The sequence below is a fragment of the Epinephelus moara genome, chromosome 14 (genome assembly GCF_006386435.1).
Source record: "Epinephelus moara isolate mb chromosome 14, YSFRI_EMoa_1.0, whole genome shotgun sequence".
Lineage (NCBI taxonomy): Eukaryota > Metazoa > Chordata > Actinopteri > Perciformes > Serranidae > Epinephelus > Epinephelus moara.
Genome location: NC_065519.1, coordinates 9,534,979 through 9,560,290, shown reverse-complemented (window position 1 = coordinate 9,560,290; position 25,312 = coordinate 9,534,979). Strand labels below are relative to the sequence as shown.

Here is a 25,312-nt window from a genome sequence, read left to right as displayed (position 1 = left end):
GAGCCAGGCTAGCTGTTTCCCCCGTTTCCCGTCTTTACGCTAACCTAAGCTTACCGATCTAGTTTTACATTCATTACATCTTTTAATCTAACTCTTTTCAAGAAAGTGACTGCTAGCTCATGTAGCACTACTGAGCTTGCTAATGTTACAGCTCAGCAGAAAAGGATGCCATCAATGTTTATTTGCTTTTTTGGAAAGAGTAAGATGAGAGATTTGATACCACTCTCATGTCTATTTAGTAAATTTAAGGTCACGGCTAGCAGCTAGTTAGCTAGCTTATCATAAAGCCTGGAAATAGGGGGAAACAGCTAGCCTGGGTTTGTCCAGAGGTAACAAAATCCATCAACATGTTAAACATTTATTGTTCAACCTGGGCCAGGCTAAGTGTTTCCCTGTTTGTCCCCGTTGTCTTTATGGGCGCCATTAATGTTTGCATTTCATGTTGACACCAGGCCCCCAGGAAGTGCGCTGGGCTTTGAGGCCAATTTCCGTATGCAATTGGGCCCAAACAGACTTTTCCCCATTGACTTACATTGGAAAAGAGACATCTGTAAATCAGTGAATACATTTCTATGACTGTCACAGCCCTCACAAAATGACTGTCATGACTTTCGCTGTCAGGATTTGATACATTCGGTATGATAACATTTGAAAGGTCTAGAAGGGGTGCAAGATTAAATAATTTTATCTCCATCTAAGTTAGCAGAGCGCTAAACCGTAAGTAGCTAAATTGGCCAGCAGACATTGCTAGTGTGCTTGCTCTATGGGCCAAATGATGCAGAAGCAGCGTCGATGATCCGGGAAATTTCTTACCACGGAAATAGAGCTTTTTTGGTTTTCATAGGGATGAACAGGGTCCCGCCTTCATCACTGTATCCAGACTATAGAAGTCACAAGCACAAGCCTCTCGCCCATGAAAAGATGCACACTTCCTTCTGTGCAGTGATACAGTTACTGGGTGTAGTTCGGTAGAAAGAAAATAGTTCCTACATGAAACTGCTCACAATAAGGTCTGTGGATTATCTTGAGTAACCAGGTCATGATTTCGGGAAAGAGACATTGCTGTTGAGTTTTCAAATTTATTTTTTTGGTGCTTTGAGCAACACAAGCCGAGTGCCATCTAGTTTCATTATATTGGAGAGAAGGCAGACATTTCTACAGCCGATATCCTCAACACTCTGCAACTTACACCAAAACTATCTAGATTGATAAACAGTGCTACGGATAAGAGGAACAATATGTATTTTTAATTTTAGGGTGAACTGTCCCTTTAAGACTGTGTTTATTGTGTGTGTTGATGTGGATGAATGGAGTGAACATGTGAATGCTGAGCCCTGTATGTATCAAAATTATGACCCGTACAAAAGTGTCCAGATAATCCAATATTTATTGTAAGGGTGGTTATGATTCTTCCAGGCAAGTACAGTTAACTATGCTAGATGAGAGTTTTTAAGAAGTGGACAGCAACAGCGTATATGTTTATGAAACAGATATGATGAACTTAATAATAGGAGCAAAATGTTGTGAAAATATTAACACTGACAGGTTGAGTAGAGTTCTGGTTCACACAGTGAAAACCTTTCTCTCTGGTACCAGACTCCTGAGGTAAAACTAAACTACAATAGCAAACTCTATTAAAACATTTCCAGGGTAACATGTTAAAAGCATGTAAACTCAGTATCAACTACAACAGTCAAAATATAATAGTTAATTAATTACATACAATATTAACATAGTCATGTATTTGCTGTATTAATACAACCTTCAAATTAAGAGAAAAAAAAAAACAGAAAATAACTCCAGTGATCCAAACATATCATTATATACTCATAATATTAGAGACAGTATATCATAATAACATATAAGTTAGGTGCCAGACATCTTACCTGCTGAGCACAAACACCAAATTATAATACTAGAATCTTAAACGTGGTACAGTGCATGACTATTAGCACACAAACATCTGTATTCATCTGTGTTAATCACCACCACTTGTTCAAACTGAGAACTAACAAGTTTGTTTAATAAACCAGTAGAGATAGGTTTTCTTTTTTGAAGAATGCTGTGGTTGAAATCAGACCAGTGACCTCCCAGTTATAGTAACATCCTCCTGACCAACAGGACACCATGCTGCAGGTCATTACGCCAGCAGAGGCTACTAATGAGATAAATAAAACCTGGAGCAGGGTGGGGGTTTCAAGCAAAACTATACCTACTTCCAAGGTGCACGGCGAAGGGAAAGAAGTCGAAACTCTGGCAACATAAAGAAAAGAACAATGTTGCTGAAGTTTTGACCCCTATAAATACAACCTGATACAATACAATCAGAAAAAAAATCCTTGAGATTGACTAAATGTTTACAATATTCAGAATACGAACACCTAACTTTGTTTTAGTACCACCTCGGTCAAGGTTCCATGTGAACTGAACCAATACAACAAGGTGGGGTTAAAACTCTGCAGCCCATTGAATGGTCAGAGAGAACGGTCAACTGTGCATCGAGGAACATCCTGTACAAACCCGCCATTTTCCAAGTTTTCACATTAGGTCCTTTTCAGCCCTCTAAGCAGACTCAGAGCAGTGACTCAGCATTTTTTGCGCATATGTGAACACTCCAACAGAACTCGGACCGCTCTGACGAAAACCATACTCAGACCACCTTGGGAGTCAGTCTTGAGTGATTACTCTCACTGCCAGAGGGGGGAGACAAAAGTTCCACACTCCAGAAAAAAAAAAAAACTTAAAAGTTCCACAGTATCGCTTCCACAATCAGCTGAGAATCCTGCCTAAATTGATGGGGTTCCGCCTGCAGTGAAAACAAATTATCGATATACCAAATGTGAGTTGAGTTTAATATCAAGAGTCTGGCTAGCGGCCCCTAAAGGCTCTTTACACCCAAACACACCCACCCATCCCTCTCCTCTCTCTCTCTCAATCGAGGCAGACCGCTGCTAACCTACAGCCTGGTTCTGTTAGAGCTTTCTGCCTCCTAAAAGGAAATTGTTCCTCGCCGCTCTCGCCACATGCTCGCTCACAAGGGAATTTTTGAGTCTTCGTAAATTAAATCAAAGCGCTTAGTGCTAGACCTGCCCTATAGACTGTTTCAAACTTGACCAACATAAACCATCTAAATGGGTCCAAATGTGTTTACCATTGGAGTATTTTGTTGCTGTAGCTGACAGGAAGTAAGCAGGGACCAAAGCTTTTGCCGTAAAAACAAAATGGCAATGAAATGGTCCATCTGAGTGTCTTGAGAGAACTTCTGTTATGATTTGGTGCTATATAAATAAAACCAACTTGACCTGACACACCAAAAAAGTTTAACCTGGCAAACTAATCAACATCCTCAAAGGCCCCGACACACCAAGCTGATGGTCGGCTGTTGGTCAATGTTGAGACATAAGTGAGCGTCTGTTACCCTAGTTTGTGCAATGTCCTGCACCTTTGGCTCTCGTCAACCCTGCTAGGATTTTTTTCCAGCTGATTCAGCACGTTAAATTATCATCAGAGTTGGTGGAGCCTGTCAATGAATGAAATCACTGTGATTGGCAGCTCAGCTCAGCGCAAAAGAGGAGAAACGGAAGTGAGGAAAGTAAACAAATTGCAAAAGCCAAGAGGGCATGAGATCGAAACAAACTCTTTAAAAGGGGTAAGATTATTTTTTTTAGCCACTGAGCTCTTTAGCACAAATGGTTTGTCATTGTTTGTTTTTGTAAGCAAGGGCATGGTAAATATCATTTTTTTTTAACATCAGGTTGTTTTGCTAATGTGCTAACTGGCTAACTACCGTCTTAAACCCGTCCTGTCGGTCTTCTTGTTTCCCTTTTTCAATGACAGACTACCTCCACCTGCTGGTATGGAGAGTTACTTCCTCTCACGCAGACGCAAAATGTACATGCTAGTTAGCAGTTAGTTGAAGGCTTAGTGGTGTGTTCAAGTGCAACTTTTTGGCCCAGACACAAGCGTTGTGAGGCAGCGCAACAGTCTGCTTTTGTTGCCACTAGTTCTTTGATGTCGACTTGGTGTGTCTGGGCCTTAAGAGAATCCTTTGGATTAAAAACACATTTAACACACAAACAACACCATCTACTGTAATAACACAAATGTTAGCTCCACTACGCATCCATGACTTCATCCCAGAAAACAAACAAATGTGAAATGACATTTGTAACTCTCAAACACAAACACTAATACTGAAAAATAAACAGTGAGTGTGCACATAAACATTCCTTATGTCTCTGTCACTGGAGCGCAGTTCAAACATCTTCATCCACCGTTTCATTACGAACTCTTTCTGGATCCTGAAGCTGGTGGATTTTGATGAGGCTGGTTTTAGGCAGATTTCTGAAAGACACAAATCAACGGTGGGATCACTGACACAGTGAATGAAGTAATAATAATAATAATCATAATAATAAAGAGGGACAACAGGAAATTTCAAAGTGTTCAGAGAGATTTGGCAGCTGCAGCGTGCACTGTGGTAATTAAAACATTATTATTTAAATAGTTTAATAAGTATTTAAATAATGCAATTAAATCTATTTGTAAAGGACTAATAACAAATTCTTAAATTATATATTCTCTATAATTTTGTAATAATTTATAAATATTTAATATTTACTAAGATAGTAAAAATGTTTTTGATTTTATTTTTTAGATATTTTCACAAAAAAATACAAAAATGCATTAAAATACACAATTTAAAGAAAGAAAATTGAAATAGAAACTGATTAGAGTAACACTGAGCTTGTATTGTCTTTCTTTTCTAGTTATATTTACATACTAAATAAAAAAATTGCAAATGATACACTAAAAAAACACAATTAGCCAAAATTAGACAATATCTATAATTGATCTAATGGCACTGTTTAGCCTCCATACACGACACAAAGATGTAAAAGTGAATGTAATGTCAAATGTAAAGGTTCGGGCTCTGGTAAAGGCAGCTTGTCAACAGAGACAAACATCAAAAAGAGCGCCACCTGGTAGTGAGGGGAGTGATGAAGATAAACTGTCGGAGGTGCTGCCGCTCTGACAGCTCCAGGAGGAGATCCAGAGAGATTCTGCGATTGTGCATATCCTACAGAAAATAAAAGGTTAATCAAAGTGAGTGAAAGCCAAACATACATCTTTTTATACAAATTGCGTGTGTGTATGTTTCTGATATTTCTGTGTGCTCACCATGTAGACGTCGAACTCATCGAGGCACCTGAAGGGTGATTCGGTGATCTCCCACAGGGAGAGCATGAAGCAAACAGTGGAGAATGAGCGCTCGCCACCGGACAGCGACCGCATGTCACTCCCACCGTCATCCTCCCTGCCCGGTGGCTTCACCTTCATGTGTGCCAGAACAGGTTTGTGGATTACATGAATTAAACGTTATTGGTTTTTCGTTTTTTTTAAGTTAAAAGGTAGAGCATGTCGCAGGTTCCAGTTTTTTGACCAAGATGTTTTTATAAGTTGATGGGAGACAGAGGACCAGGGGTGTTGCCATTACATGGTCACCAGTATACCCCATCTTATTCAAAATTAACTGTGTTTAGGTCATTAAACTGCGTCTTTTTTTTCCCTCAGTGACGTGTCACTTCATAACTTTGATTTGCAGTTAAAATACTCACTATTTCCATTGTAAGACAAAACACAATACATGCCGTAAAACAAACACACAAACAAATCATCTCAGTAATTTACAATATAAATAAATAAATCAGACTTACAGAGATTGAGAGTGTCTCATTGTTGTGATCAAAAATCATAGAGCCACAGCAGTTCATCTTTATCAGAAAGTTATTAAAGTACAACTTGCATCTGACAGAGAGGGACCTGTAGGAAGAAGAATAAAGAAAGACTCAGACAAAAGCAGGAGCAGTGAGACACTATAATCATGTGTATCTGGATTGTGTTCCAAACTTAGCAGGCCGTTATTTACCTACGCATTATTTTGTATCTGTTCTGCCTGTCTGACATGATGTTATCGAGTCGATCGATGAACCTCCGCAGATCTCTCACTTGGTTGGTTTTCTCTTTGTAGAGAGAGAGGGCCTCGGCGTACTCCCTAATGAGGGCAGAAAACGACATAGCCTAAATTTTTCTGATTCAAGCCTTCAGTGTGTGGATGTGTAAAACGAGGGCAGAGGATGATTTAGTGATGGCCAACGGGCAGATCGGATTGATGTGTAAAGTTGGAGAAACTGTCAGTGGTGAAAGAAATCTGTGAAAGACACACAGAAGCTAGAAGGCACCTCTACATCTTTATCTGACTAAAAAAACATTATTGCACAAACAGTAAAGGATTTAAAGGTCAGTGTGTAGGATTTAGGGGGACATATTGGCAGATATGGAATATTATAAATATGTTTTCTTTAATGTGTAATCACCTGAGAATAAGAATCATTGTGCTTTCTTTACCTTAGAATAAACTGTTAATCTCTACATAGGGAGCGAGTTCTCGTCCACAGAGTCCACCATGTTTCTACAGCAGCCCAGAATGGACAAACTAAATAGTGGCTCTAAAAAGGGACATTTGCGTTTTCGCCATTTTGCGTCGCCCACCATAGTTAGAAGTCTCTCAGCGCTAAGCAGCTTTGAAAAAAAAAACACAGATTTTTTTTTTTTTTTTTTTTTTTTTACACACAACTGTTTTATTCAGTGTTTTCACTGGCTTTAATCACCAGGTTTTTTTAATTTGTTTAGGAGAGGAAGCGAAGTGCGATTTTTGTTTTGTCTTGCCCTGACAATTTTTTGTTTTTGTATTTATCCCTTTTTTATAGATATATTATTTTCACTGTCAATTTTAATGTGTTTATTTATTCAAAATTAATTTCATTATTTTGATTGTTTTTTGGCGGATTGGGACTAGTGTCAAACCCCTCTTGTACAGATCTCTTTTACCCTGTTCATATAGTTTTTGTTAGTCAAGATTGAATGTCTCATCTGACATCTAGAACTGTCATGTAAGGCCTTAACAAAAATCAATAAAAACTTGAATTTAGGAAACAAAAGGAGAGGAAGTGACCTCTGTGGATGATTAGACTCTGGGTAAAACCTCCTGCACATCTGGATCAGAAAGTAGGCGAGCACACATTAGTATTCGCTTGTCAAGTGGCCTGTCTACAATGTCCAATACAACATAGAAAAAAACACTGATTTGTACCATGACACTGCTTTATTCTGTGTTTTTACCTGTTTTAATCACCTGGTCTGTTTGTTTTGGAGAGGAAGAGACCTCTGTGGATAATTCGGCTCCTGGTAAACTTCCCTGTGTAACAAACACTGAGGAAATTCTAATCAGGGGACGTTTCAGCTGGTTGCAATTTGCAATCTTCACCACTAGGTGCCACTAAAGTCCCTAAAATCTTACACACAGTTCCTTTAAGATGGATAGTTGGTATAGGTTAGCTGATTTGAAAAGGTCACGTACGCTGTGGTCAAATGACTCAGCCCCTTTGCTGTTAAAGTAAAACTTCCACACTGTAAAAACACTGCATTACAAGTAAAAGTCATGCATTAAAATGTTACGCAAGTACACACGTATTATCAGCAAAATTTACTCTAAGTATAAAAAGTAAAAGTATCCAATGCTATGGAGGCAATGGAGAAAAACAAATCCTGATGATCCATTTTCTAAGTCCGACATAAACTGTTTTCTCTCCAGCATTTACAAATTCATAGCACATGAAAAACAAAAGTTTTGCCAGGATAATTAACTTACGTGTTTGTTGTCGTAATACTCATACCAGCCACAAGAGGCTAGTGCATCACTACTCCATGTTGTGAAGAGGACTAAAACCATTCAGTTTTAATTTCTTTATGCACTCTGAACATAAGGTATATATATTGTGTGTTAGCAAGTTACGTAACTTTACTGTCATCTCATCCCCCCCCCTTCTCTCCCCCTTTCACGCTTATCTGTCCTGTCCATTAAAGGCAAAATGACCAAAAAAATATCTTTAAAAAAAAAACAAGGCTGCAGCTGCACTGAATCCAATCAGTGTGCTGAGTGGAGACTCCGTATATGGTTCTGTGGACATGTCCACCACCCAAGAACACCCCATATCATGCAAACAACCAGACACATGGCATCACATATACCCCACAACAGACAATTAATAAGAGTAGAGATAAGTGGGAGGGACAGCGGCTTTCCCTGCCTCCAAAAAATATACCCTATTCATTCAGTGTTTATCCAACATGCTCAATACATGGACATGCAATGACAAATTGTCATTAACTTATTACGTTATAAAAAACGATGAAAATATGGACTTACCCATGTTTAAAATGACCTGTTGAAGTGAAAAAACAAGTACTGACAGGAACAGACGAGTGGAGTCGATGTTTAACCGGCGCGGAGAGCGCAGGAGAAATGCGCTGCCTGTGTGGACAATCAAGCGCCTGCGAGTACACTAACGCGCTCGGTGTGTCCTTAGCGTTAATTATAACAGCCAACTTATTGAAAAATGTCGGGTTTAAATCGGGCTCCGGCCGTTAATTACAGTTAATTGGACGGGCCAGGCCGGTCCCGGACATAACGTGCACGGGCCGGGTCGGGCTGAATTTTTTGGGCCTGATCTAAGCTCTAATGTGTAAGCAACATTTACTGATCATTTTAACCACTGTATAAACTGCTGGGTAGTTTAATCAATAACAATACAGTTTGTATAAAATAAAATGCAGCACAGGAAGAAGGACTTACATATTTTCTGAAATTTGGTGGGGGTGAAAAATAAAATGTCTGCTAAAATAGCATAAAATGGAAATGCTTCAGTAATTTACAAATACATTAAATTTGTACAACAACACAGTAGCTGAGTAAAAATATTTAGTTGGGTTACATTCAACCACCAATGTACATGCATCTTGTGTATACACTGACTCTGATGTTTCATATGCAGTCAGCCAAATCACTTCTGCCTCCAGAGCAGCTCTCTCTCTGGGAAATATTTCGTACCAAATCTAAAATAATTCTGTGCTCACAAGTAGTGATTTCTTACCTGATCACCTGCTCCTGCTCGCCGTGGTTGCTCTCGTACACCTTGATCTTCCTCTGCAGCCGAGTGATTTCAGTATCGATGCTCTTAGCGCTGCCGGACACCTGCTGCCGCTCTGGACTGATCTCTGTAGCTTTGGCCACGTATTCCTGTCATCACATGTGAGGTCTGATGTCAGTCTGACAACTCTGAATCACTCTGGAGGCAGTAAATCATCTTTATGGTTGAGTTTATGAACTCCTAGCTGATCTGTGTAGCAATTCTGTAGTTAGGAAAGCCTCCAATATGTGCATGAGGTAAATATAACAGCTAGATGTGATCTGGAGAACAAATGAAGTGCAGCTCTCTTTACCTGTAACTCTTTATCTGTTACAGCGAGGTCCCTTTTCATAGCTTGGATGTTTTCTTCATGAGCCTTCAGTTTGTTTTCTAAAATCTTAATGTTTCGTTCATGTCTGGCGCCCTCCGCCTCCAGCTTCAGCTGCTCATCCTGCGGGTCAACAAACAACAGACATCAATTTCACCATCACTACTTCTCGAGGACATGCTTACATCCTATGATAAAAGGCTTTACAATCAAACAATCCTCATGTGACAGGAGTAACGAGCCTAACACAGCAGCATCTTTTGGTTTCTGAAACTATTTTTAGCCTCTAAACAAAGTGATACAACAAAGCTGCGCTGCACCTTTAACGGCTCGGTGTCTTCTGAGAGCTGATCAATGCGTTCTCTAAAAGAGGAGTACTTAGACTCTATGTCCTCTGCTGATTTCCGATGCTTGTCGAGCTCTGTCTTTGCCTCATGAACTGTCTGCTTTTCTGCTTCGATCTTCTGTTGGTTCTCTTGGGCAACTTCTTCCTGCAAGATGCATTCAATAACATCAGATTTACATAATCTGTGATAGGATTTAAGTCTGTTTAAAAAGGGAGTACAAATAAAAACTAAATAATCACCAAGGAGTTTATGTCGTCAATCTGCTCCTCGCCAGCAGTCTCTAGCTCAGTTATTGCTGCCTTGACTTGATTCACAGAGGCCTGCATTGAAGACAGAAAAGAAAACTGAACATATTTCCAATTTAACCTTCTAAAAATCAAGATTAATTCCACATTTTCTCTCACAAAGAGCTTTAAAAAGAAGCAGAAAGAAAGCAAGAGGAGGAGGAATACAAATGAAAGTGCAAACAAGGAGAACAGAAGAATGTAAAGCAAGTTAAACCAGCTTCTGGTGCACATCTTGCAAGAGTACGCTTCACTGACCAGAGTCTTCTTCAGGGTCATGATGGTGCTGTTCAGCTTGCTCTCCATGCTCACGATGTCCTCAGTTACAGAGGTCACTTGGAGCTGAAACCTGGACAGCTGAGCCTGGAGATTCTCCAGGTCTGACTCCAACATACTGTGACAGGAAGGATTGATTTTTATCTCAAATCACAACGATTTCTATCTCAAACCACAACTCCACACAGGCATACTTTACCACAGTTGAGAAAACAGTCACAATACACCCCTTTTGAAAATTCATAAACCCGAGCAGAACATGTTCCCATCTGACAGGAGAGTGAAGCTGCTGTATATTAAGAGAATATTTCACTTAGTGTAAGCAGTAAATTACATTAATGCAACATTGGGAAAGGGAAATGTAGTATATTGTACATCAATTGATGTCAATAACATCACACAGTGTTTCTTAATTTAAAGGGACAGTTCAACACAAATTCAAAAATACATATTATCAGTCTAGATTATTTAGGTGTGAGTTGCAGAGTGTTGGAGATATCGGCCATAGAGCTGTCTGCCTTCTCTCTAATATAATGGAACTAGATGGCACTCAGCTTGTGGTGCTCAAAGAGACAAAAAAAATACATCTGAAAGACTGAAAAGCAATGTCTCTTTCCAGAAATCATGACATGGTGCATCTACTGCTGGCTCACCTAGCACCACTGAGCTAGCTAACAGCTCAGCCAAGGTGGATGCCATTAATGTTTATATCTCACACTGTCACTTTGTACTGAACTACACCTGCCAACAGTATCACTGTGCAGCAGGAAGTGTGCATCTACTCATGGACACGAGGCTTGTGCTCATGACAGCACGAGATATAAACATTAATGGCGTCCTCCTCAGCTGAGCTGTAACATCAGCTAGCTAATGGTGCTAAGTGAGCTAGCAGTAGATGCATACTTCTCTCTATGCAGTCATACGGTCGCGGCCATTCGTTTTTCGTTTCGAAATAACAAATTGAAACACGGAAAACCAACCATTATCCGTTTTTTGAAATGACCAAACGAAAAAGGAAAAAAACGATCTGTCTCCCGTTTTTTATTTGATAATAAAGAAAAGAAAAACGGAAAACTAATCGTTATCCATTATCCGTTATCCAATTTAATTTGGGAATTTAAAAAAACCCTGTGGGAAACTTCTTTCTCTATTTTTTGTTCGTTTCTTCTCTGTGACCAGTAAGTTGCATTCATGTGGTCTATGAAATGTACATACAGAGCATGTACATTTCCTATAACTACTAGAATATTGCTTTATCTGACATGTTAAACTAATAAATAAATTTTCTAACTAATCTAGGAGTTAATCTAGGATAATTTCCTCAACACGTTTATCAGAAAAGTTCAAAACTACCAAATCTTTAGATCCATGGTTTTGAAATACTGTAATCTTGAAAGTGACTAAAGAAGTCAGACAAATATAGTGGAGTAAAAAGAGATACAGTGGAGTAAAAGTATAACGTTGCATAAAATGGACTCAAGTAAAGTAGTCTAAGGACAGCGCTGGAGTAAATGCACTTTCTTACATTCCACCACTGCCTACTAGTTTTGACAGGATGAAGTCTGTTAGTCAGAATCTGCTCTTTAAATCTAGGTCACTGCCAGCAGCTGGTTTTAACTTGTGCTTCAGGTTTACTTTTTTCTCCCCTAAATCCATCCTTAAATATGTTTTTTTTCTCTTCTCCTTTTTGTCATACATTTTCTCTTTTGTTTTTTGTACATAGACTCACATTAAATAGTTACCTTATTTCAGTCTCGAGATCCCCACCGAGATATTTGGCCATGCTGAAGTCGGACGTGTAATAACGGTTCGGATACACCTGATCTCCCTCAGCAGTGAAGGCTTCGCGGCAGTTTTTAGGAGGCCGGCCCTGCTGCATGACCCTCCTCGCTTTGTCTTTCTCCTTTGATAAAACACAAAACGCAGGTCGCATCAGTCCTAAAGCAGCTCAGCGTGCAATAATCAGCATCAACATGCATTCAAAGACAAACTAACTTTGATTATCAGGATTGATTCGATCCCCCTCATGTCAATCAGGCAGTTGATGATGACCGGGCTTGCTGCTGTGATTATGTCCAGCACAGACGGGTATTCTGGATGATATGCTTTCCTATAAAACAAAGAAGAAAACAAAATGGGGTTTTAAAATGTGTCAGGAGAAAGTCAACACATCTGAAATCCTGCTGCTGCTGCTGCTGCTGCTGCTGACCGTCCATGAATGTTGTAAACTTTGTCGGAGAAAGGACTGACGATGATCTGCGGCCTGTTGCCCTTTGGATAATAGCGACACATCAGCTCCTGGAGGACCGCCTCGTCCTTATAGTTGTCACAGCAGAAAGCCTTCATGAAGCTCCGCAGACAGCACTCCACGGCTACAGCCAACAAGGGATCCTTCAAACTGATGCACGCCCCTGAGAGCAAACACACACTGTCAACTACAGTATGTACAAGTCAACCGCTTCACTGCAAATGTATAAACCTAAAGTATTATCTTGTCTTATTATATGTACGGCAGTTTTTAAAGGATCTCTGGACAGAATTCTGCTTTTACATATAAGATAGCAAATGATTAACATTTTGGGAAATTAATTTATTTCTTGACAGGAGTTAGATGAGACGATGAACTCTCAAATCAAAATGAGGTAGAAGCCAGTTAGTGTAGCTTAGCATAAGGACTGGGAACAGTATGAAACAGCCAGCCTGGCTCTGTCCTGCCCCTCTGATGTCGATCTTTTAATCTAACTCTCAGTAAGACAGCAAATAAGCATATTTTACAAAATGTCAAACTGTTCCTTTATGTACTTCATAATCTCTATAATGCAGGAAGAAAAACCTGAAAAACAGTCACCTATTGGACCAACGGGTCTCTTGAGAAAGCGTCCTGTGGCGTGCGCTTCACCTATCGCACCCATCAGGTCGGGTACATGATCTCCAAACCGCTTCAGTTTGTTTGATCGACTGGCGAGGACCTGATTCTTCCTCCTCAGCTTGGACTCGTACAGACCTTGGATGTTTCTCTCCTCCAATCTAGTCAATACAAACAGAGCTCAATGAGGACATTTCACTGGACTACAGATAACTCAGACTCACATACCACACCTCCTCGACAGCACATGAATGTAAAAACAAATATAGTTTCTTGTACCTGAGCTTGTCTCGTTCTTCCTTCCCTTTGAAAAGTGCCTGATGTTTGTTTTTGATCTCCTGATTCAGCTGTGTGCACTGTGTCTCCAGCTCTGCCAGCTGCTCTTTCAGACTGGATATCTTCCTCTGCTGTTCTGTGTATTCTGTCTCCCCATCATTGTTCAGGCTTACACTAAAATACACGGAGAAAACAGTATCATTTCAAATGTGTTTGTATGAAGATAAAGAATTTAGAGTTTTAAAAGGAGAACTCAAGTCCTTTTCAATCTGGACCCTGTTCTCCCAGGTTTTTTTTGTCTACATGACTTGTGGGAAAAACAACTTCTGAAAGGGGTCCAGTATAAAGTGAGAGTGCTGCAGGTGGTCAAAGGTCAAGGAAATCATGACCTTGCTTCTGTCTCATTCTAATGAAAGTGATATCTTGGCTGCACCCTGAGGTCAACTTTTGGAACTCAGAAGCACGCAACCCATGTCGTGATGAGGAACAACCAATCACAGCCGATAGATATCTTTCCCTTCATCCGTAAATACCATTCATTCATTTTCCGTAACCACTTACCTGATAGGGGTCACCGGGGGGTGGGGTGAGGGGGGGGGGGGGGGTGGAGCCTATCCCAGCTGACACTGGGTGAGAGGCAGGGTACACCCTGGACAGGTCACCAGACTATCACAGGGCTGACACATAGAGACAGACAACCATTCACACTCACATTCACACCTACGGACTGTGGACTGTGGGAGGAAGCTGGAGTACCCTGAGAAAACCCACGCTGACACGGGGAGAACATGCAAACTCTGCACAGAATGGCTCCCCCACCTGGGTTTGAGCCAGGAACCCTCTTGCTGTGAGGAGACAATGCTAACCACTGCACCGCCGTGACCATTTTCCTGCAGGGCTGCCCAGATCGTTACATCTGTCTCACGGATGATAGGTCTACACACAAACAGCACCTTAAAGAAGATCAGGTCTGCACTCATGATTTCGTGTAAATAGGCTACGATATGGTGCGTGTTGAGGTTGCTTAGTAACCTCAGATGCAACCTGCCGCTGCACTCTTGAAAGCTGGCACAGAAAAGGCACACGAGTGGCGCCCAGTGCCTGACCTCGTGTTTTAAAGGTGGTTAAAGACGCAGCATGTGTACGGGCCTTTAAGAAGGCTTTGTGGAAATTTCCTCAAACTTTCCTCAACGACAAACTGATTAGAATTTTGTGGTCAAAGGTCAAGGTCACTCTAAAAACATAACTCAAGAATTCATGAACTTAAAATGACAAAATTTCACACAACTGTCCAACAGGATGAAACGACGAAGTACCAATTTCATATCCAAACGGTTAAAGGTCAACTTCACTGTGACATCATGTTCTGCAAAAAAACTTTTTCTGTACATTATTCAACGTCATAACTCAGTAACAGAAGAGGAGACATTTAGTCAGATACTGCATTGGTGACACTAGTCTTGGGTGTCCATCTGCTTGTATAAATCAGCTGTGTTACACTGTCCCCTCATTTGCTGCAGTCAGCTGCAGCGCTCTCAATACTGGACCAATTTCAAAAACTGTTGTTCCTACGAATCCTTTAGACACAAAAAACATGAGAAAATAAGATTCAGGTTGAAAAGTGCTGGACCCCCTCTTCAACCTTTCGACTCCCCTACCTTGTTTTTGCCTTGTTGATTTTCTCCTGAAGAAGATTTTGCTCCTGCTCTGACTGTTTGAGTTTGTTCAGAGCCCGAAAGTAAACCAGCTGTGGGAAAGAGTGCCACTTTAACAGATGTAAATGGTGCACACTTGATATATTAGGTTATCATATTTCCCCAATCAGTACCTCCTGTTCCTTGTGAGCTTTGCTGATGACCTTCATTTGCTCTTTAAACCTGCGACTGTCTTCTGATAGAGACTCTTGTTCCTTCCTGAGGCTGTCAGCTCTGCTTTTGATGCACTGAAGCTTCTTCTGTGCCTGCGTGACCTTAGTCTGTGTGAGCGATAAGAAAAACGGTGAATTTATCCTTAAAGACAAACATCTAAAAATCAATTACGTATGAGTTGGAAGTTGTTGTTTTGTCCACTTGAGAACATCTACTGTAAACATCTAATTACAGACAGTCTGTATGGTGGTTGAGCTTTGACGAAGGGCTTCATAATTAGATTCATATACATTCAGCAGAATAGAAACACTTCTGACTCACCTGACAGAGCTTAAGGTTGTCCTGGTGTTTGTAATTATTCGCCTCCTTTTCAATGTCCTCCTTTAACTGCTGTACAAGCTGCTCCTTCTCTCTGACCTGAGAGTGATTAAAAAACAAACAAAAAAAACAACAACACATCTATCTTATTGAAAATCACGAGCCTACAGAAAAGGCATTAGATTCTTTCACTTTCCTTTCATGTGCTTTCTCCTCTTTTAACACGTCCCACACACTCTTCACAATTTATAATAAATTATAGAAAAAGCAGCTGTAATTCATATTTAAGTTTTTTATAGACTGTCTTATGCAGTGATGAACTCTTACCAAACACCATGCCATTGCTTTCTTCAGATTCTCCAAAACCACCTTCATCTCGCTGAAGGACGGCAAACTTTCATACCTCTCTTTCTTTTGCAGGAACTCTTGCTTCAGGTCCTTGAGCAACTGAACAAAAAAATGTCCAAGACTGTAAATTATTAGATTTTTCTTTTGGCAGGAATATACAGCACGTGTTTAGTTATTCATGGACAAACTTATCAGCAGCAAGTAAGAACATTTTATCTTGATAATACTCATTAAAAAGAAGTTATAAATTGCTTTATAGGCAGAAGAACAATACAATTTATAAAACAAGCAGGACTGAGTGTACAACCCATGACATAAAAAGGTATTATCAGTATCCAGATAATAGCACATGAACCACTTCAACTTCAAGGGATATTTTGGATTTTTTGAAGTGGAGCTGTATGAGGTACTTATCCATACTTGGTGTAATACCATAGATGGACGTAGCAACCATGACATCACCCACTGGTTTATGGACTCCCATTTTAAAGTCTCGAGTTTGGCATTTCAGCTGTAGCCATCTTGTTTTTTTGGAATCAGAAGTGTGTCTGCCATTACAGACTGCGATCCCAGAACATCATACAGATGCAGGTCCCAAGAGTCAGGACTGAGTTGGGGAAAAAGGCGTTTAAATTTTCTGCCCCCTCAAGCTGGAACGACTTGCAAAAGGATTTAGGACTGACTGAACTTATTGGCCTGGGGGAATTCAGATCAGTTTTGTGGTGTTGTTTGTGCACTGCTTTCTTTGCCAGGTCGCTCTTGTAAAAGAGGTTTTTAAATCTCAATGAGTTTTACCTGGTTAAATAAAGGATAAATAAAAGAAGCGACCATATTTGGGTGAGAGGATGGCACTGTGAAGGAGCGAGGGGTGGATCTGACTGAAAAGCCAGACAGCCTGTCATTTAAAGCCTCCTGTCCTGCCATTAATTATACTTTTTTTTTGTACACATTTTAACATGAGGGCCTATGGGGATTCACTTGCTTCTGGAGCCAGCCTCAAGTGGCAAGTCAAAGAACTGCAGTTTTGGCACTTCCTTGCTGGCTTCATGTTTAAGTCTTGGAGGTTGAGGCTTGCGTATCACCTACAGTAGATGACGGCTGGCAATCCCCAGATCCGAGACGCACACAGAGGTACCGACAAACACATTCTCACTCTGACCTTGTTACATATTGACGTTTGGTCATGGACTTTCCACGTCCAAATACGATGTGAAAGGTACCCAGGGTGCATTGGTTGTTTACGTTCTGGGACACCGTGTCAAGTTCTGCCCGTTTCATGCATTGTCTTCTTTCAAAATCCACTTCCGTTTCCACAGGAAATTTAACGTTTACATACAGTCTCTTTCAAAATAAAGGCACTACATCTGTAAAGCATTGCAAATTGACTTCAACAACAAACACACCTGGTTGGGTTTACGCAACACAAACACATAGTTAGGTTTAGGGAAAAAGAACAGGGTTTGGCTTTAGAATTGTAGGGGACATGAACACCGCTCTCTCGGGTGAAAGTCGCCCTTGTTGGAGCCATCCACCACCCCTCCTGCCCGCCCCAGTCGGACTTTAACGTCTTAACTTTCGTCCTTGTCCTGCCGTGTTTCCCACTGATGCCGCTGGACGTTAGAGGGCGCCTTTTTTCGTTGGTTTCTGACGCCGGAAGTCACTGCTCAAGTGCGGGATTTCGATGACTTTGGATTGAGACTGGGCTCTACCAAAACGAAAGCTAGGAAATGTACTGCTGTGGACGGGGGAAGCAACAAAATATATTTTAGCAATATTCTACACACAGCGTACATTTAAACTGGTATTGATTTTTTTAGGGGGGTCAAATTTTGCTGCTGCCTCCATACACAGCAGTACATTACTTAGCTTCCATGGCTGTACTCCTGCCTGCTTCTCCAAGCCAGGGGCGTGCCAACTGTCATCTACTGTAGGTGATACACTGACTATGGATAAGTACCTCATACAAACCCACTACAAAAAAAAAATAGAATCTTCTGTGTTTAAATACAAATAAATACCATAACTTAACAAAAAAATTACAATTTTTAAAATCTTCTCAAAATGTCCTGGCTGACCACATCAAGACTTCCCATCTGTGAATCACTGAACTGATGCTGAGAGACCTGATGTGATGAATCATAAATACAGTACCTCCTCCTGCCTCTCGACCTGCTGACGTGTCACTGTTTTAGTGTGCTTGATGTGGATGTAATCCCTCTTCATCTGTTCCAGCAGAGTCGCTTTCATGAAGAACTACAAAGGCAGAAAAGAGGCCAAAAGTATTCATTCAAACATGAGAAAATATTAATATTGTATCAGCCTCTCTAAATACAGATGTAATCTTATGAATCAACGCTCATAAATAACATGGTGGTGTGTTACCTTGTACTTGTCCGATTCACTTTTTGAATGCAGGAATTGTTTACTCATTTCTTGGTTGAGAATGGACACTGGGTTATCCAACTGGAAGACATGAAGCACATGTGCTGCTGAGGCCTTCTGGTAAAATTATGTTGCAGTAAGGACGGTGTTTTTATAACAACCAAAATAATTTCTGCATTTAAAAGGTCTGAAAATAGAATATACTGGAAGTTAAAGTTAAAATGTTTGCTTACAGTCACAATAAACATAATAGGAGAAAAGAATACAAAGAAGTATTGCAAAAGCCAAGATAAATATAAATAAAATTTAAAATATGTAAACTGTAAAGAGCTGCACAGTACAGTGACAGTACCTGGATATTGAAGTGGTCCAAAATCGCGGTCAGCTCCTCCTTCTTGTTTGAAATAAGTTGTCCTGAAAAACAAGACAGAAGACAACACATGTTTAGATTGTAGTCGTCCTGATGAAAATAGCTGCATTAAACTCAGTGGCACAACATGACTGCTGGAGGGCAGCAATTAACTGATTGAAAGATGTGATTTCTGCCACTAGGGGTCGTCAGTTCATTAATTTTTTTGTAACCACTTATCCTGTTAGGGGTCGCAGGGGGGCTGGAGCCTATCCCAGCTGACACTAGGCGAGAGGCAGGGTACACCCTGGACAGGTCACCAGACTATCACAGGGCTGACACATAGAGACAGACAACCATTCACACTCACATTCACACCTACGGGCAATTTAGAGTCACCAGTTAACCTGCATGTCTTTGGACTGTGGGAGGAAGCTGGAGTACCTGGAGGAAACCCACGCTGACACGGGGAGAACAAACTCCGCACAGAAGGGCTCCCCCACCCTGGGTTCCAACCAGGTACCCTCTAGCTGTGAGGCGACAATGCTAACCACTGCACCACCGTGCCGCCCGCATAAGAACTTGCAGGTATGTTAGAGTATAGTGAGTGCCCCAAAATCACAGAATTAGCAAATTAAGTCATCAGCACCCGCAAATAAGTATGCAACACTTTTAACGCAGAAGGAAACTAAGGCGTTGTAGCATTTTCTGTTCCTTCTGTTGTACATCATTTAAAGTGTCAGATACTTACCTGCGGGTCCTGACGATTTCATTTGCTACAACCAGCATCGACCCAACAGAGATCATGTGGATGGTTAAACACACTTCATGCTGGCAAGAGAAGTTCCTTTTACGTCTAAAAAATAACTCAGTGATATTTATATCTTATGAAAAACATCAGTCCATGTGTGAATGTAAATACATGTTACAGTTACATTCACACTGAGACAGATGGTACAAAACAGTGGAACAGTGCCAAACACACACATGTGAGTTTATAGAGGAAACTTCCTGACTGAGAGTAGAGAATGTTTACAGGTCGGAGGGATGAGGGTCTCGCTGAAGCGCTTTGTCTTCACTCCCAAGTGTGTCTGGTTTATCTGACATTTAGGGACGTGGACATCATGTGTAACTCAGGAAAAATCACCTGATTTGCTCTTCAGTCTGCAGGTCCGACATCCATCACTGGAGATCCGGTGCTCGATGGAGATGCAGTCACCGTACACGTCCCTTTTATAAGCGTCTGGTCCTCTGTTTCTTAGCTTCACCGTTATATCTGCAGTACTGGAGAGCAGATTACACTGTCATGGTATTCTAGTAGTTACAGCATTTTCAAAACCACAATAAGGACAATCAGGTATAACATGATGTTGCCTGACTTACTTTTCATTGGTCTTTACAAAATCCTTCAGAGACACTCCTCTGTTTGTGACGGTGGCCTTTCCACCGAGGCCTACGATCAGGGCAGTCAGGATTGCACTTTTTCCACCTGAGAATTAAATTGAAAGACAGCAAAGGCAAGGGATTAAATGACTGCACAGAGAGCAAACAGACAGTACTCACTCACAGGCAGAACTACAGATATGCAAATACTTGTAAATACAAATACATCAGGAGGGACATCTTTAACAAATACATTTTTAGTCAGCTACAAGGTACATGATTTCTGTCCCTAAATGTTAAGATGCTTTTATTGACTTTTCAGTTATTTTCCACACACAATTTATGCCAAATAGAAATAAAACAGTATAAAATTTTCATATCATGATATCAGAATTATCACGGTATCGTTAACATGTGCTTAAAATGTCCACACACTGAATCATTTTGTTTCAACGTTTCATAATGAAAACCATTAACACTGAAATGCTCGCTCGTGTGTTAATGTCACTGGAGTTGAGGGACAAGGGACCAGCGTTATCACTGGGTTCGCCTGCTGCCCGCCCACACTCTAAAAAAAGGAAACAGCAAAACTAGCCAGCACTGCATGCTGCACCTGCACGCCTGCATCTGGAAGACTGTTGACTGTTGTTTGGTCGATACTTTATTTTTGGAAATGCAAGAAAATAACCGTATTTTGGGAAACGGTATGTAAAGCGCTTTGGCACATTCTAGAATATGAGGTTCCTCACAGCTGCTTGGCGCTTTGTTTATGTAAATTTTCTGAAGAAAACGTTGTTGCTAGTGATAAAAATTTGATCATAATATTGCCAGTAGCAAGAAAGAAAGCTCTCACTAGGAACCAATGGCTAATTATTGTGGAAAAAATCTTTTTCAATGGGGAAATTGACACATACTGAGACGACAAGAAGCACAACCAGGAAGAAAATGGGGAATGGACTCTATATAAGACTCAAAAAGACAACGCTGGACTGGAATAATCATCAATAGATACACTAATCCTTAAGGCTGTAAAAATGTGTATTTACCCAGCAGTTTTTGTTTTGTTAACTCATATTATTTTTCAGTTATTTTATTATTTCATTATGCTGTTGTAACTGACGTCACAAAAATGTGGGCGGGGTTGTCACAAAAATTAATTTAATAAAGATTTAAGTAAAAAAAAAAAGAAAAAAAAAGTTTGGTTGATGCTGTACAGTATTTTCCATGAGTCTTTCAAGGCACAGTAATTATTATGTGTATAATGAAATGGTTACCTTTTTATCTCTTATGCATAAGCATCTTTAATTATCTAATGTCTATTAAAAACTGAAGCATATCTGTGGATATTACTGTGATGAAAAATAAAAATAAAAATCTATGAAAAAACAACAAACTGACTAAAAAAAGTCTTATTCAGATTATGTTTTGGGCTTTTTGGACATTATTTGACAGGAGGGTGGTAGCATGAAATGGGGAGAGAGTGGGGATGATATGCAACAAAGGGCTGTAGGTCAGAATTGAACCAACATCCACTGCAGCAAGGACGCAGCGTTTGTACGTGGGGAGCCTGCTCTATCATATGAATTACTCTGTGCCACATAATAATTCTAATATTCCACTATAAGAAGACGACCCTAATTTGGTGGCATATGAGCTGAAATTAATTGTCAACTAACTGTTTAATGAAGGGACAAGCAAATGATGTAGTTACAGTATATTCTGGTCTGCAACTATTTTAATAAATTGGCTAATCATCGTAATTTTTAAAGCAAAACCCAAAACATAACCCAGCTTTTGTCTTATTGCTATTTTTGAGGGGCATTCTTGTGCCTTTATTAGATCAAAGGAAAAGGAAATGCAATTCGCATTTTCCTTGATTTTATGACAATTTACCGACCAAACAATTAATTGACTCGATAATCAGTAGCTTAATTAATAATGATCCTGTCCTATGCTTTATTATCAAGTTGCTCTAGTTTAAAAGGAGTACATACTGTGGATCTGTAGCTCTGGCTGGGCTGTCATGTGTTAAACACACACACCAAAGAAACCAGCCGATCACACAACATTTAGAAATCCAGCTCTTACTTCCATTGTTGCCAACGATGAAATTCACATTGGGCCCAAACTGGAACGGACCGAGCAAATGGTGACACATGAAGTTCTTCAGAGTGATGCTCTCAATGAGGCCGATATCTCCCTGCAAATACACACAGAAAACAAACCTCAACCATTAATGACCTGGTGATAAGGAGAGACAAAGCGCTTCATGGGGGTAAATGACTCACTGTGGTGGACGGCGTGCAACCGCTGGAGGACGGTCTCTGGTGGTTCGTATCATCTGAAGCATCTTCAGTACCTGCAGCTGTCACTCTGCGGCTCTTCACAGCTGTCGCATCACTGATCGCTTTGCCTTTCCTCTTACTCATTGTGAAACAAGTCACTGAAAATAGAGTTAACAGGAAGACACATTAGATACTATTTCTTTACTATGAGACAGACTGAGACTCTTTAGACCACATTATCAGTTTAAAGCCAGGTTTAATAATATGTACATTTTTACAGTTTATTGTTCAGTTTGTAGAGCTGGAATTGATCACAGATTGCTTCCCCTTATGATTGAGTTGTGTGGTCTTGTAAGCAGTGGTGAAAACTTTGTGTTAATCCCCTGTGTTAAAACTTTACAGCAAAATTAACCATGTCTACAGACTGTAGTACTTTTATTTTTGGTACTTAAAGTATATTTTGATGTGAATACACTTTTACATTTACTTAAAAGGAGCTGTATACAACATTCAGAGCCTGAGCCAGGATTGTCTGCACTTGGCTCTCAATATGGAGGTGGCTTAGCTGGGGGCTAGCTGCTAACAGTGCAAACAGTCAGTAACTTTACATGACATTAGAGAAACACTTTTGCGAACATGCCGTCACTGTTGTCAGTGGTAACCGCCATTTGAGCCCAGCATAGACCAGCAGCATTTAGCTAGCCAATGGAATACACACACAGGCACTCACAGGGACTAAAGCCCACCAAACACTTTCAGTATGGTACCTTTAGAACCAACAGTAACCCTTCAGACATGGTACCAGACCCTAGTGTTTCCACTGCAAACAGTACTGTTACATGTGGGTGGGGTTGTTGTCACTCACTGCTCCGTCCAGCACTCACTGTATTTCCTCCTTTATCAGTCTGCACCTTGTTTATCGTCCACAGAACGAGGCTGCACGCCGACATTTTCAGAACAAAATAAAACAGGCTGCAGTGAGAGTCTCTCTTGATGGGATATTTAAAAATAGCAGGTTTGTGCATTTAGTCCTTCTCAGGCAAGCTCAGGGGTTTAGTGTTGCTGTAGCCCACAGGAACGACGAAGGATGCAGTTCACATAATATGGCTGAAATTAATACATATAAATGCTTGAAGATCGGCTCATTACTACTACTGATATTACTACTGGTACTTTTATAGTACTTTTCTATGAAAAGAAAAGTATGACTCAAACCGATTAGTCGACCACTAAAATAGTCACCGACTATTTTGATAGTCGATTAGTCATCGATTAGTCGACTAATCGTGGCAGCCCTATCGTCAACTCCTGCATTGAGTAACATTACAAGTAAACGTTCCACCTTGAAAGTTGCCGGCAGTCGGCCCAGTGAATTAAGTTATTATTTCTCAGACTCCAGCTGCTGTGAGAGGCAGCAAAACATCCTTTATTTTATACTGTTAATAATAAAACTCTCCACAGTATGAACAGTGGTTACATGAGCCTCAAAACCAGACACAACTCAACCCTGAGCAGAGTGACCGTCCTCTATTGACCAATCAGACTGCAGTGTTCACAGCTCCACCTTTTAGTACCAGATCTGTGTGCTGGGTACCCCAACAGAGGGGGGACCAAACATGGGGATGGTACGGAACGGTTCCATCCACAACTTTTCACAGTGAGAACGGAAAAAAGCATGCTGAACTGAACTGAACTGAACTGAACTGAACTGAACTGAACCGTACTGCTCAGTGGAAATGGGGCGTAACATGCACTTGCAGCTGGATTGTCGACTACAACAAAAAACAGAGATGCTCAGATTACAACACACACAGAGGGAGCGTGACTTAATTCTTTATTCAGGACAACATTACTCCACTTTATCTTTACATTATTGTTTGCTGCTGTATTAAGATTCTGAATGTCATATACAGAACCTTTAAGTAAGACTGAATGCACGACTTTTAGGGTACTTCTACACTGTGATATTGCTGCTTTTACATAAGTAAAACATCTGCATACTTCCTCTACCACAGGTTTTTAGTGTGTGACGTCTCATGTTTTGTGGAAACTGTGGAAATTGACAACATGAACTGAGGATTTCATGTCTGGTGATGGACATCAGACAATGCAGATTTCAAATAGCCACAATCTTACTTATCTTTTGGCAAATCTGCTTCTCATCAGCCATGAATCATGTCCACCACTCCATGCTCCAAAACAGTCATTCAAGTTCCCCTTTTATGAAACTGAGTAATGCTTTGAAACTTATTTCTAGAGGTGTAAAAATGTGACATCAGACCAGCTGCTGGGTAATATCTGATCATACTAAGTAGCTTATGAACAATGCAATTACAAAAACTGGTTTCAAAGAGTGAGTATGTGACAGAAAAAGAGATGTGAGCCCTTTGTCTTTAAGCCAGGAAGCAACAGGCTGAAACCAGCAGACTCCACTGCAGCAATGTTCTGTCACACAGCTCCACAATTAAACATTTATTCCAGGTTTAATGTTTTAAAATGTTTTCACACTGATTCATACTACAAATATAAAACGTGTAGAGCCTTAAAAAGATATTTCAAAATGTTTTGTATATGGATATAGATATGATTTTGCCCTGACTACTCAGTAATGAGATCTCTACTATTCAAAGTCCGCTGTGCTGCTGTGTTTTCCCACCACTCTGCAGCATTCAACTACTGGACTCAGTGACGACGTTTACACCAGACCACACAACAAAGCACAGACACCACACAGCAACAGGTGAATTTAAAACACCCCAAACTTCAGGGAACATTTAGCTTCTTTTGGATCACAAACAAATAAGACAAGCTTAAAAACCTACCATGGTGAGATTGTGGGCAGCCTGCAGACATAACATAATGACCCAGTACAGCGTTATTTTAAGACTTCCTGGTCGCAGTGTTTCATACTGAAGTGCAGCGCTGACAGTTGTGGGTGTGCTTCACTGCAAAACACGGAACCGAGAGCGTGCT

At 40.4% G+C, this 25,312-nt stretch overlaps 1 protein-coding gene across 2 annotated transcripts; it reads right to left on the bottom strand.

Moving 5' to 3' along the window:
* Positions 1-1,250: 1,250 nt before the first annotated feature.
* smc6 (structural maintenance of chromosomes 6) lies at positions 1,251-25,266 on the bottom strand. 2 transcript variants are annotated; one of them, XM_050061875.1, is made up of 27 exons: positions 25,162-25,266; positions 22,343-22,497; positions 22,143-22,254; positions 20,055-20,160; positions 19,819-19,955; positions 18,675-18,736; positions 18,323-18,403; positions 18,092-18,193; positions 15,920-16,039; positions 15,596-15,691; positions 15,235-15,381; positions 15,065-15,153; positions 13,410-13,580; positions 13,113-13,291; positions 12,474-12,675; positions 12,260-12,374; positions 12,007-12,167; positions 10,247-10,382; positions 9,944-10,024; positions 9,678-9,848; positions 9,343-9,480; positions 8,994-9,139; positions 5,930-6,055; positions 5,718-5,823; positions 5,182-5,334; positions 4,983-5,080; positions 1,251-4,344 (listed from the first exon to the last, which is right to left on the bottom strand). In XM_050061875.1, the coding sequence occupies exons 1-27, from the start codon at positions 25,190-25,192 to the stop codon at positions 4,257-4,259; spliced, it is 3,309 nt and encodes a 1,102-aa protein (XP_049917832.1). In that variant the 5' UTR covers positions 25,193-25,266; the 3' UTR covers positions 1,251-4,256. The 2 variants fall into 2 exon arrangements, 1 of the variants encoding a protein (XP_049917832.1); XR_007571015.1 differs by lacking the exons at positions 1,251-4,344; positions 4,983-5,080 and having other exon boundaries at positions 5,194-5,334; positions 5,934-6,055.
* Positions 25,267-25,312: the final 46 nt, after the last annotated feature.